The sequence below is a fragment of the Amblyomma americanum genome, chromosome 2 (assembly GCF_052857255.1).
Source record: "Amblyomma americanum isolate KBUSLIRL-KWMA chromosome 2, ASM5285725v1, whole genome shotgun sequence".
NCBI lineage: Eukaryota > Metazoa > Arthropoda > Arachnida > Ixodida > Ixodidae > Amblyomma > Amblyomma americanum.
This window is the reverse complement of record NC_135498.1, coordinates 74,928,881-74,942,938: the sequence shown is the minus strand read 5'-3', so window position 1 is coordinate 74,942,938 and position 14,058 is coordinate 74,928,881. Positions and strand designations below refer to the sequence as shown.

Below are 14,058 nucleotides of genomic sequence, written 5' to 3'. Positions count from 1 at the left end.
CACCAGCACATACTGAAAATTGCTATTTCTAGTTACTACACCAAGCGCTGTAGTATCACGGACGTCAGGTTGGACAACTGGTTGACCATAAACCGGAGCAAAGAATTTGCAGATTAGTCCAGTGGCATTGAGGTAATCTTGAAAGAGGCGGCCGGAAATGACACTGGTGGGCGGCAGGAAGGTGTTGTTGCTGCGCCATCGATAGATGTGGCGGATGATTCCGCTGCCCGTCTACGTCGAGCGCGCAGTTCACGATGTTGCCGGAGCTAGGTGACCTCCGCTAAAACATGTGCGATTTGTTCGTCGACTGCGGCCATATTGTCCTGCGGTAGTTCAGGCACACTGCGCTGCTTTGTTGGCTGTTTTGGGAGGCGTTCTTTTCGTACAGTATCGTTAGAAGGCTGTTGAGCTGAAGGATCATGCGAGGTGTGCTCAGGAAGCTCCGGCCACTCGTCGTCATCCACAGGAGAGCTGCGAACCGATTCGATGTCTGCAATGAAGTTATACTGTCATGTATTGGCCAATCCTTACTCACTCGACGACGAGCCTTAAGTGTTGCCTTTTGTTTTGTCGGACAGCTTGGAGATGTTATCTCGTGGTCGTCGGATTTGCAAAGGGTGCATCGATAAGCCACTTTCCCTTCCGATGTACTTTCACCGGCAGCAGTGAAGGGGAAGGATTTGCGCATATACCCAGTACGGAAGCAGTTATAGCAGTATACCACACTCGGTTTATATGGCCGAAGCTGTAAAATACAGCCACAATAGTACAGACGGGCTGGTAGTGTCAGAGGGCCTTGCAAGGTTACTATGCAAGATCGCTCCTTTCCCACGCGTCGTGCCCGGATGACACTGTGCGTGGGACAGTATAGCTCACACTGGAGTGCAGTTTGATCCTCAGTGATATCGACGTTGTAGACTACGCAGCGCTGCAAACCGGAGCCTTCAACTAAATACACTTGTACTGGCACTGAGATTTCGCTTGTTAGTGAAATACTGGTGAGCTTTTGCAGCCGTTCTACGGCAGTCAGAGTCGGAAGCCACACTGCAATGGTGCTGGACTTTGTCCTGGCTGTGCAGCTCCGAAAACCTTTGGTTCTGAGGCACGCGTCCAAGTTAGCTTGTAAAATCTTGTTTGGTATATCTGTGCGGCTTTTGTTGGCCAGTGATTTTATGGTCACTTTGTAAGACGACGATCCGGGTGTAGGCTCCACCGAGTTCTCGATCGTACGACAAGTGCGCTTGCCTTGGGAGCCATCACTTGCCGAAGATGAAATCGGTTGGCTTTCGTTTGAGGGACGCTTGTGAGTTACGCGAGGGCAGTTTTTCACGGGTAAAGGCGCCGATAAGTCCATTGGAATGCCCTGTTCATCATGCTGTGCGGTTTGAGGTCCATCCGGACGTGTATAGTTGATGGCCATTGGCCCTGGGGGCAGATCACTTACGAGCAGTTCGGCATTTCGGCCGTTTGTTTTTGACCGTAGATTGCACCTTCGGCCAAATAAGGTTTGTTCCTCTTTTTCCTCTTCCTCTTCAACTAAAGAAAAATATGGTCCGCTTAGCACAGGCACGCGACATCAGTGAGGGAGGAAGAAGAACAAGAAGGGAATTACTTAGCAAGGTCGGCTCTTGACGGGTCAGTGACACATCCCGTCCCGAATTTCAGCCTGCTGGCGATTTCCAGGTTTCAGCGGTTCCTACATATATCAGCCAGGTTACGAGATCCCTTACTAAATACCACTGACTATCAGCACTTAGCATATAATTGGAACGTCCGTTCGTGTAAATCCAGGCTTTGTGAGGTAACAATGACGCGGTTGCGGTGCAGGATTCCAAGTTTGAATTTATATCTATACCCGCCGCGGTGGCTCTGTGGTTAGGGCGCTCGACTACTGATCCGGAGTTCCCGGGTTCGAACCCGACCGCGGCGGCTGCGTTTTTATGGAGGCAAAACGCTAAGGCGCCCGTGTGTTGTGCGATGTCAGTGCGCGTTAAAGATCCCCAGGTGGTCGAAATTATTCCGGAGCCCTCCACTACGGCGCCTATTACTTCCTTTCTTCTTTCACTCCCTCCTTTATCCCTTCCCTTACGGCGCGGTTCAGGTGTCTAACGATATATGAGACAGATACTGCGCCATTTCCTCTCCCCAAAAAACCAATTATTATTATTATTTATATCTATGCAGGTGTGGGTTGACTCCGACGAACCTATGTGACGCATGTGGGAAAGTTGAATCTTTAGACCATTTTCTCCTCTACTGTCCAAAGTTCGCACTTCAGAGAAAGATTTACCTGGAGGTCCCTCTCTCCAGGTTAGGGCTCCCTTTATCTTTGCCAGTATTATTATCGTTTGGTGCGAACGCCAAGGGATTTGCATTGGGTTCTATTTGTGGGTTTCTCCCCCATTACATAATTGCAACTGGTAGGTTGATGTGCTAATTCTTTTAAAGTTCTACGAGCACTTTTTTTCACCAAAATGCTGTCTGTTATTTAACTGTCATTATTGTTCTCTTGTTTTTATTCATTGGTTTTTCAAAATTCACGATTGGTGCTACATTTTTGTCATCATCTTCCATGGAAACTTCGTTGTTTATTCAACTACACCTTGGCCAATCCCCCCGCGTGGGTATGTGCCATATACCTGGGGTGAAGAAGAAGAAGAAGAACGTAAGCAAGTCACGCGTCAGCCAATTCGCTGGCGTCCTGTCACAGACGAAAAAGATAAGCTATATTGGAGACATGGCTCTGCCTGTACCCGAATCGCTTTTGGAGGCGATGGCAGAGCAGCAACTTTCCGCGAACCCGTACAAGAAACCGGCAAGTGGATCGGCGTCACCTGGCAGGCCTGGGCGGAGTACGGCTTGGAAGGGATCGGCCCCGGCCAGCCCTGGAACAGCAACGCCCAGGGGAACCGGAGCTAAGAGTCCCAAGAGGACGGCCGCATCGGGCAGCCCCGGAACAAGATCACCTCGCCGGGCGTCTCAATCGGCAACTCCAAGCCGCATGGCCAGCTCGATCGCCTTGAGGCAGCCAGGAAACGCAAGTCCAGTTAGAAGCCGAGGAATACCGTCACCAACGGCCGCTGTGAAATGGTTGTTTGGGTATGTTCCTACTGTATTGGCCGATTGTTCTGGCATAAAGTTCCTTCATTACAGACTTTAAACCTCATATCCTGTACTTCAGGGCATAGACCACGAAGCTTAAAACGAGATCGGATGGCGTAAGTTTTTATGCACGAAAAGCTGCCATGTGCCATTTTTTTGTTCAGTACACATTCAAAAACCCTACAGTATAAGAAAATGTTCAATTCAGAAACTTGGCGGCGACGCTATGTAAGAACCTCGAGAGAGGATAATCACAGCAGGTGCGCAGCCAAAAGCTGTAACATCGCTATAATGCAGTTTGGTCACGTAGTAGCGCACTGAGTATGCAATGTTATCAAATTATCCTTGCAGAGCATCCGGGAGAAGCTCACCTCACGATAAGCCACTGCCACCAGCAAGGTTTGGGTCGCCAGCGAAGGCCGCCCGCTCCGGCACGAGTATCAACCCCAGCGAGAGCACAGCCGCTGTCGACGCCTCTACGGTTGCAACCACTGCCGCAACAACTGGGGTATCGACGGAGACAAGGGAGCCCGGTATGTTGGCCGGCGCTACTGCAAGGAAACTTCATACATTATAAAAGATACAGCCACAAGGTGCTCCTTACAGCAGGCTATGCATTGCGAGGTTGATGAATTGAATGGGCAAGGAGCAGCTACATTTTTCCGTGGTCAGAACGCGAAAAACAAGCTTTAAATATAGAGGCTAACACCCATTTTTAACATACTGGATAGGAATCCTTGGAGTGTCGCAAATTGCATGTGCTAATGGGATTTACTACACGGCTACCTGGTAATGCTACGCACAGCACATAGACCTATAAACAGTATAAGAAGCTTTAGAAAAAAAAACAGACATTGCGCTCTTATAAAAAGCATTCAAGACCACCCCTCTGCGTACCTACTTTCTCCCAAAAATCCCCCCAAAGATTTATACGAAACTTTTTTTAGCCAGATTCTGATGAGAAGCGGTCTTTCGGTACATTTGGACGTTTTATTCTAGAAGAGTATGAGTGCACCAGATACGGAGAACCTGTAGTGAGCTGTCCTTGAACCGGAGAGTCCATTCGTGTAGTTGACGGCATACAAATCGTCCACTGTTTTTTCTAGGACGATGTCTTATCAGCAACGCTTATGAATACGTTGATCTCTGCCATAACGGCACCAGACTGCAACTTTAAGATACGTAGCGACCCCCTTGTGGACTGGAACACACTTGCGGCATCCTGTGCTGAACCCATATCTGATTCGCACTATGAAATTGCGCGTGCAGGAAAACATTCCGCTTGTCAAATCAGTTATCTCTAGAACCTTTCAAATATGAGTATGGCGTCTATCCTGTCACAGGTACCCTGCTATTTCTAAAATGGATGTAGTGGCACGAATGCATGTGTGGCGGTCGACCCTGGATGAAGACATAGCACTGCGCTTTGATGCTGTGTGTGTAGAGACAACGAGAGAACGGCGCGACAGGCAGCAATGACGCCATGGGCTTTTCCTGAGAAGCCGTAGTCGCAAGTATTTGTCAACTTTTCTCGGCCTCTCAGGAATCGTTACCTGATGATTCTGATTGATACCTTCTAGAAATAAATCGAAGTTGTTTCTGTTGCTATGTGATCATGTTCGATACCTAAGAGCTCCCAGAGCTGACCGTTTCGGATGATGGCCAGTGTTCGTGTGTGACAGCTACGAGGAGTTCCTCCAGCGAAATGGCATATAGCATGTGCTGACGCCAGCATATCACCTGGCGTCAAATAGTGTTGCTGCGTGTGGGGTGGAAACTATCAAGCAGAAGCTGAAGCAGGCACTTCGTGGAAGCTTCGACTGTCAGATAACCCGCATAATTCTTAACCTTTGATCAACGCCCCCACAAGACTACTGTGTGCTCACCGGCTGAGTTGATGATGAGACGCAGGTTGAAGACAGCTCTGACTGCTGAAATCTGACATGAGGTCCACCGTTATGACAAGGTAGCTAAAACAGAAGGTTGCGCGCGAAAAGAACGTCCATCCAACACTGCTTGGCGTCGTCCAGGGGATCCTGTCTATGCACGAAGCTTTTTAAACGGTCCACATAAGTTTCAGCAAAATAGACTGCTACGTCGGCCGACCTCATCGTTGATTCCAAACTGCCCGATGGTCGACCCAGAAGGTGGCATCAAGAGCACCTGCGCTCTGATTCAGCCACACCTGAAGTCCCCTTAGGTCTACACAGCAAAGCCGCAAGCCGGTCCACGAGATGAGAGTGCACTTTGCAGACTTCTGCCGTTTAACCGCACTTGAGTGCCAACAGTGAGGACTAAGCTGCACAGCGTGAAGCTGCGCCAAAGGATTATTCAGCACTGGGTGTGCCAGACTCTCCAGCGCTCCCCTCTTGTGAACCGCGAGGACCGCCGGCGCGAAGGAGGTCTAGAGGATGAGAAGGAGGAGGGAAAAAAATGTTTTCCGATTTGCTTAGTTATGCCAAATGCGAATTAGGTCCACTAGCAGTTCGATTTTCACTTCGGTTCTGGTGTTCAGATCCAGTGTTCACGGATGGCACTTGTTCGGATAGCGATAATAAGTAAATGGCCATATATACGAAACTGGTATTCTTTACATTCATAGATCCCTCAGAGTCTTCATATTACTCCTTGCACAGTGGTGCAGCGGTCAAACGATGCGTTACTGCCTGCCTGTGACATGTGCTGCCATCGAGGGGCTTGGCTTGCTTGGGTTGGGTTGCGATCCAGGTTGTTCTTCGTACCAGCCTCTCACGAGTAATGAGCTACCGCCTGACACGGTGGGCAGGCTTCACATCTGCCCACCGAGTAGGAGGCGCTGCTGACCAGAAATAACTTGGGGGGCCAATACACCCTCGTCCAACAGGCCCACAGAGCAGGTCAAGCCTGTGGAGCCCTGCAAAAAGGATGCTACCCATAAGCTCAAGCAACTTGTTTTTGTTTAATAAACCTTTTGGTACGCTATCACTTACAATGGCCATTCTTCGCATTTAGCCGTTGTGTGTTTGTTTCTTTGGCTGTGGGCAAGTGAGCAGCCTGCCACAGAACAGGCTTCAGACAGACAGACAGAAAGACAGACAGACAGACAGACAGACAGACAGACAGACAGACAGACAGACGGACGGACGGACGGACGGACGGACGGACGGACGGACGGACGGACGGACGGACGGACGGACAGACAGACAGACAGACAGACAGACAGACAGACAGACAGACAGACAGACAGACAGACAGACAGACAGACAGACAGACAGACAGACAGACAGACAGACAGACAGACAGACAGACAGACAGACAGACAGACAGACAGACAGACAGACAGACAGACAGACAGACAGACAGACAGACAGACAGACAGACAGACAGACAGACAGACGGACGGACGGACGGACGGACGGACGGACGGACGGACGGACGGACGGACAGACAAACAGACAGACAGACGGACGGACAATGGCTAAATGCGGGGAATGACCACTATAAGTGCAAGCTCTATAAAGCTTTATTAAATAAAATCAAGTTGCTTGAGATTATGGGTGGGGTCATTGTTGTTGTTATAAAATGCCACATCAGTTCTTAGAATTTCGAAACGCGATTACCTTGGGCACTTTCGCTCGACCAAATTTGGCTATTTCGACTAGTTACGTGTACCGGAGGTGTGCTTTGCCTGCATGCTTTTCGAAACCGCATATATTTTGGCGCGGTGTATCCAAATTTTGTCGAGCCAGAAACGGAATGGTAATTACGTTTTCGAAATTCTGAAAATTTATATGGCTATAGCTAACGGCGGGCTACAAGTCATTAATTAGTCAGGCGCCGGTCGGTAATAGTTAAAATATAACTATTAGAATATAGTTAATCACTTTACTAGCCAACACGCTTCGCCTGTTTTTTTTTTTTACGTACGTCAACGCTGGTATTACAGTGCCGCAAAAAGCTTCTCTGTACCTCAAAAACCCTGTCTTTGAAAATTAGTGATCTCTTTCCCTGAAACACCCGGTACACGTTCGAAGTGCGTGAGCAGGGCTTTCACGTCGCATTGCTTGTGGGGCTGCGCGGTGGAATACCTGGACTGATGGCGTTCTTTGCTCGTCAACAGGCTCAGCAGCTGCCGATCACAGAGTGGCCGCTACCCACAAGACCCCAGAGCGCCGCGCATTGGACCACAACGAGTCCGCGAGGGCTAAAGCGACAGACCAGAAGACTGCCGGTCGAGCGCGTGCGACCCGGTGCTGCGATCTCCCGCCCGAGGCTCTGTGTTGCTTTGTTGTCATAGCCCTCGCGGCGGTGATCACCGCTGTGTTCATCGGCATCTATATCCGCGGTGGCCGTAACCAGACGGGGGAAGCCTTGCTAGCATCCCCCGAATTCATAGGCGTCTGAGCATTTCAGCTTAATCTTGAATGAACATGATGCGATTTTTTTTTCGCCTCCCGGAGGGGCTATCAAATATACGTTTATTGGGAAGATGGAAAAACGTCTTCTAAAGGCACGTTAGCTCATACCTCTTCTGATGTTCGACAAGAACAATTATTGTATATGCCCAATTTGATTACAAAAAATCTAACAAAAAATAAAAGCCTTAAATGCAGCTATTTACCAATCCGCAATTATCTGTTTGATGGAAACAAGGACGCGGTCGTCCATTACAGCTCTATCAGCCTAGCCAAGTTCTCTGGATTTCACGTAGATCGCATGCACGGGTTTGGATCGCCCGCTATCACGTGACCACCCCTAACACGCAGACCGTGCCTCGGGCCTTGCGCTGCCTTCATCGTAATTGCGTGGAACGCGGGAGCAACAAGATGCTGACGTATGCCTGTAAACGGCTTTCTAGGAGTCATGTTGAAGTGCATCGTCCTGCTTTGAGGCTTTCCATCGAATTTCACCTGCCCTCGTTAACAGCATGGGCGAGGCAAAAAGATGTGCAGGCTGGCTGAGCGCTTGGTGTAACTTCTTGTCATCACTTTATCAAAAATAAATTTGACATGGCTGTTTAGCTCGCTATCAAAATAATGCCACAGTGTTAGCCATTTACTGGCGCCTCCATGCGGTGGGACAGCACCCGCTGGTCTTCTTTGTCTTCCCCAGCGCGTGCGTTCGTTCCCTGAGTGTGCCTGCCTGGCTAGTCCTGGTGTGCCCTTCTGCCCCTTCTGCCGGCTTTCGGTGACAATATGCTATGTAGTTCGAAATCGCTGACTTAACTTCATCATGATTAAGTACATCCAGGTAGTAGAGACCAAATGAAAATGAATTTATCCACTGAAAGTGAATTCTAAGGTTATATTTCTAGTATACTCCCGACGTTGTACACAAGAAATGTTGAGGGACATTTTTGGAATATGGCAGGGGCCACACCCATTTCCTTGGATGCTTCATCATGTCAAAATTACGCATCGTCATCGCCCTCACCGCCATCATTATCGTCATTATGCACGGCTTCGCGCTATTAGTATGCGTAATTACAAGACTCGTATTACGTTCTAACAAACAGCTTCAGGTTTCTCGACTTTACTACGGATGCATCGCACGTTTCGGTTCAGCAGCCAAAGTTCTTCTTCCCGCAATAAATGTAGTCCTTCTTTACGATCACTCCATCGAATACTGTCCGCTTACTTTTGTTGTTGTTCTTATCGGAACAAATAACAAAAGAGCCAATCTGCATGCCATTCTAAAATAGAGATATTCATTTTTTCTGCTGTTCCTGTTCTTTGGCCCTTTACCGCATCATAGTCCGTTTCGAGAGTAACAAGAGAATAATCAGTCAACGCTTATAAATTAGTTTCTTACTTTTTGGCCATCGTTAGATGAGCTTGTGGCAACTGTTGCAACGTGCTACTTCTCGGCCTGGCGTAGTGAAACATACTGCTTTTTTCCGTGTGCTGTTTGGTCGCCATGCTATTTCAAAGTTGTGGTTTCATCGGATGCTGGTATTTAATCTTACCCAAAAGTATTCAAGATGCAAAGCTGCAGAACGGCGTGTCTGTCTGCAATAAGCAAAGTTTGTTGCTAGGCTGGCTGGTACAAAGACCCAAAATGACTTTTTCTACAATTTTATTTTGTCTCACGCCCTTTCATTTTTACGAGGAGGTCACCATGCAGTATCATCATCATCTCAATCAGCCTCCTTCGTCTTCTGAATGACCTATCAAGTCACTGTCATCAGAGATCAAAAACACAAGAGACATTTCATTTGCGACAAGAGGAACATGGGCGATACTGTTTAGCATTTTTTATTGTTTGGTGCTGGCCCTCGTTTTAACAGTACAAATGTTCGTTTTTTTCCTTTAACAGTGCTGAAAACACGCGATTTTGTTTGTTGTTATTGGCTTCTGATAAAATGACATATCCGGATTGAATCGGCCGCCGCTCTGCGAGAGATAGAGAGCGAGAAATTGGCTGTGGTTTAGCTCTAGTTAACCCTAGCTTAATTTCGAAAGCTTCGTTTCCTCGGCACGTCGTCTACGCAGCGTCTCATTCCGACGCTCTCGAGAACTCAAACCGGCCTCTTCCGCAGATGAAGAGTCACTCCGGGACGCGGCACGACTAATTGTAGCCGCATCTTCGTTACGACTCTTCTCGAGTCGTGCGGCACCTTCATCTGGCGCCTCTTGAGCGCGTTGCCTCTTCCTCGCTTCGTTCTGTCGCTGCGTCACTTTCGCGCTCTCCTAAACGACCACAATACACTGAGGCAAAGCGCATATATATCTATACCCCCACGAGGCGACACCTCCTCTCCCTCTACGCCAGTGGAGCACATCTGGTGGAGCGAGCGGAGACGGCAGCGGCACCGACGGCGGCGCCATCTGTTGGAGCGCAGCTGCGGCACTGCTAGGCAACGGCGGCTCAAGGTCGTTCATCGGCCACGGCACACGCATAAGGCATACGGCTGAAGTGCGCGACGAGCCGAAATGCTCGCTGGCTGGCGTAGTAAAGCTTTCGCTTTAAAAACGTTTAATGCATAAAATGGTTGGGTGGCCCCTGATTCCATGAGCCCATTGGGTTTTGCCGCCGCTCTCGACACGTTCACTAGCAAAATCTGGCCTTCCGAATGTGAGCAGGGCAGCGCCACCTCCCAGTCCTTAGTTGTTGGATAATTGGTTGTTGATATTATTGGGTTTTCTGGTATGCCCCTACCATATGCTATAAGTTAACCACTTCACCGCAGAAGGCGCAATGCAGACCGTACGAATTTCGAAACAAATAGCTGAATTTGACGGTATTTATATAACTATTCGAATGCAATTTTCATAAGATGACCCCTCGCTCCGTGATTAGATTTTTGTGCGGTTAGGCGTATACTTTTTTCGTTAATCTCAAAGGTTGGGGTAAATCCCGTAGCTTAATAGCGGTTCTTAATAATTAGGTTCGTGCGCATGTTGGTTGACCCGGCGTAATGGCGTGCGGGCAGCGATAGGATTGGCAAGCACGCTAGCAGATTACTTAGAACGAAACAAGAAACAGACTTTATTTCCATAGTCTAATGGACTACAGGACGCTCCGCAATTGTTGGAAACGAAGGGTTCGATCAGGATTCACAAAGAAAACGACACCTGCCTCTGAACTCCGCTTAGTACAGGCACGCGACATCAGTAAGGAAGGAAGAAGAACAGGAAGAACGGAACGTGAGCCAGTCAGCGTCCGCTATCTCGCTGTGTGCTAGCACAGACCATAAAGACAGCCATTTTGGAGACATCGCTCTGCCCGTACCCGAATCGCTTTTGGAGGCGATGGCAGAGCAGCACCTTTCCGCGAACCCGAACAAGAATCGGGCAAGCGGATCGGCGTCACCTGGCAGCCCTGGCAGAAGTACGGCTCGCAAGGGATCTGCCCCAGCAAGCCCTGGAACAACAGCGCCCAGGGGAACCGGAGCTAAGAGTCCCAAGAAGGCGGCCGCAAAGGGCAGCCCCGGAACAAAATCACCTCGCCGGGCTTCTCCATCGGCAACTCCAAGCCGCATGGCCAGCTTGATCGCCTTGAGGCAGCCAGGAAACGCAAGTCCGGTTAGAAGCCGCGGAATACCGTCACCAGGTACCGCTGCGAAACGGTTGTTCGGGTAAGTTTCTGCTGTAAAGCCCGGTAGTTGCGTAAAAGGTTATTGCAGGCTTCACAGCTCATGTCACTCGCTTCAGGGTAAGGGCCTGCGATGTTAAGAGCGAGATTTTATGTGCAAAATGCTACCACCTGTAACATGCGGCTAACTATCAGTACGGATGCCACACGTGAGCAGTGCGAAAACGTTTTGCGGCGACGCTATTAGATGCTCGAGAAAAGGCAATAGACTTTGATACGCGACCTAAAGCTCAAGTAAGGTCATAATGGAATTTAGAAATCCTGGAACACACTTATCATACAAGGTTCCCAAATTATCCTCGCAGAGCATCCGGGAGAAGCTCACCTCAGAATAAGTCACTGTCCCCAGCAAGGTTTGGGTTGTCAGCGAAGGCCGCCCGCTCCGGCACGAGTATCAACCCCAGCGAGAGCACAGCCGCTGTCGACGCCTCTACGGTTGCAACTACTGCCGCAACAACTGGAGTATCGACGGAGACAAGGGAGCCCGGTACGTTAGCCGGCACTACTCTAAGGATAGTTAACACCTCGCTAACTCTAGGGGCTTCCGCGCAATAAATATTAAATGCCATGGGATTAGAGTGTCACGAACGAGACGGGACTGGAAAAGGTTTCTGCTAGGGTGTTTTGTGTGTTAACTCGGAAAGCTTGTGTATGTGAAAAGTAGTCTGTACTGATTTCTTTTACGGCAGTTTCAGATGGTTAGAGAAATTTAACACTTGGAGGAGCTGTCAAAAAACCCTTTTTGACTGAGTCGGGCATAATCCCAGGAGCTGCATTTGTTCGTGGCGCTGAACTTTTGTATGAGTGTATAAACTTTTCATTGCAATCCTGGTGAAATGATCAGATACTCCCCGCTTTTGAAGAACAGTAACGGATTGTGCAAGTAACCTGGCTGAGGTTGAAAAGTGGGGGTGATTGATTATGGATCTGAGTCGGCAGCATTTGCACCACAGGAGACACGCTTGAAAATTGCATTTCCTTAAGAGCGGTTGCAGGCGTGGCGTCTTGATAAAAGCAGTTGTCTTGCCGGCATGACATGCTTGGTGATCTATTCCTAACGCTCGTTCTGGGATCTTAGTGCTCTAAATTTCAACGAAGCTGCCATTCTTATTTACTGTCCTGGAGAAGAGGTGGCTATGATAGGTTAGGCGAATCAGTGCCCCGATTCCATGAATGCACCATGAATGCACCGGACGGCATTACTACTGAGTGCCCGTGTACTGGCGATGTCAGTGAACGTCAAAAAACTTCACGAGGTTGAAATCAACTTGGAGCCCTCGACTACAGAGTTCATCACAGACTACGTGATATTAAGGACGATGAACACCACATACCATGCCATATCATACATTACCTAATTGGACTATCTATACTCGGTTGCGTCTTAACGCCCTCCAGAATGCATACAGTGCTAGCAGGTGCAGCTATCTTGTGCAGCTTTTTTTCTTTCATTCAAACAAAGATTGACACAAAACCTTCTGTAGCTATTCCCTGATTGGAAGCCGCCTTTCGGAATATTAGATATCTCGTTAAGGAGATGACAAGCGCCAGGCATTGAGAACGTCGAGCGATCCGTCCTTGACCGCCAAATCGTTCATTAGCGTATATCACAGCATACAAGTCGTCGATTGTTGCTACCACGATGTCTTATCACCAACTCATTGGAATATGCAGGTATTTTTGCCATTCCGGCGCCAGGTTGAAACATTACAACTAGCAACGACCGCAGCGATCGTCAAATGGTTGAGCGTCCGCCTCGCATACGGGAGAAGGGGGGTTCGATCCCCAGTGGCGCCAAGTACCCACCGGCGAAACAATGGGTACAAGCTTTGACCTGGCCTGGTGCTCCCCTTATCAGGGGTTAAATGATTGGAAAATGGGTCTTTGGCCCCACCTTGAGGAATTGAAACTACCTTGTGCCATGGCGCCTTTGGCCATAGGTGCCCTTGATCCATAAAAATCCATAGTCATCATCACAACTAGCAACGCCTTTTTACTTACATAGCGAACCCGTGGCCGGCTAAGGACGCGCGCCGAAGAATACGTTGGTTTCACTTCACGGATCAGACAGCGCTGTTTTGTGCACTGCCACCACACGGAAGGTACAGCAAAAATTTAAAAATAAAGCTGACAACAGTGCCATCAGTGATATCCTCTTGAGACATGTAAATTAGTTATCGTTTTCGGTGCAACCTAAGATATATTTCTGAGATACGTGTGCTCCCCTGAACGCAGGTAAAAGTTAGTCCGCCACAGATCCAAAAGTTAATGGCAAGCAGTCTGCATGCGCTGTGCGGTAGTTCTCTATGCCTCCACAAACATTGGCAGGCGTCGTCCTAGCATGCACATTTGAGTAGCTGCATGATTGGAGGGATAGGTACCACAAATCATCTAGTAGTGAAGTACAAGGAAGTTGGGAGTTCTTTCGTCGCTGGGAGGAAAACACCGGTTTGTGCCAAGGAACAAATATCGGAGCTCCTTCATAGTGCCTCTTTTGATGCACAGTTCATGAGGTGATTGTGTGAGAAGATGGTGTGCATTATTTTGATTCCCAACCGCATTTAGGACTTATAACTGGAGTAGATAACAGCTGTGTACTTTAATGTACGTGAGTACAGGAAAGATCTATCGAGCTAACGTTCGATGTGCGTGAACGCACCTTGCTAGTGCGCCTGCAGGGCAAAACACCCAAGCCGTGCAGCTCTTTGCTCCTCAACAGGCCCAGCGGCTGCTGAACACAGAGTGGCCATCACCCACAAGTCACCAGTCACAAGTCACCCCAGCGAATCCGCGGCCGCCAAGGCGACAGATCAGAAGACTGTCGCCGGTCACGCGAGTCCAACCGGCTACTGCGATTTCCCGCCCGAGGCTCTATGCTGCTTT

General features: G+C 49.0%; 1 protein-coding gene across 1 annotated transcript; it reads left to right on the top strand.

The window, feature by feature from the left end:
* Window positions 1-2,683: 2,683 nt before the first annotated feature.
* LOC144118694 (uncharacterized) lies at window positions 2,684-7,535 on the top strand. Its single transcript, XM_077651545.1, has 3 exons — window positions 2,684-3,099; window positions 3,454-3,635; window positions 7,202-7,535. The coding sequence occupies exons 1-3, from the start codon at window positions 2,738-2,740 to the stop codon at window positions 7,483-7,485; spliced, it is 828 nt and encodes a 275-aa protein (XP_077507671.1). The 5' UTR covers window positions 2,684-2,737; the 3' UTR covers window positions 7,486-7,535.
* The last annotated feature ends 6,523 nt before the right edge of the window (window positions 7,536-14,058 follow it).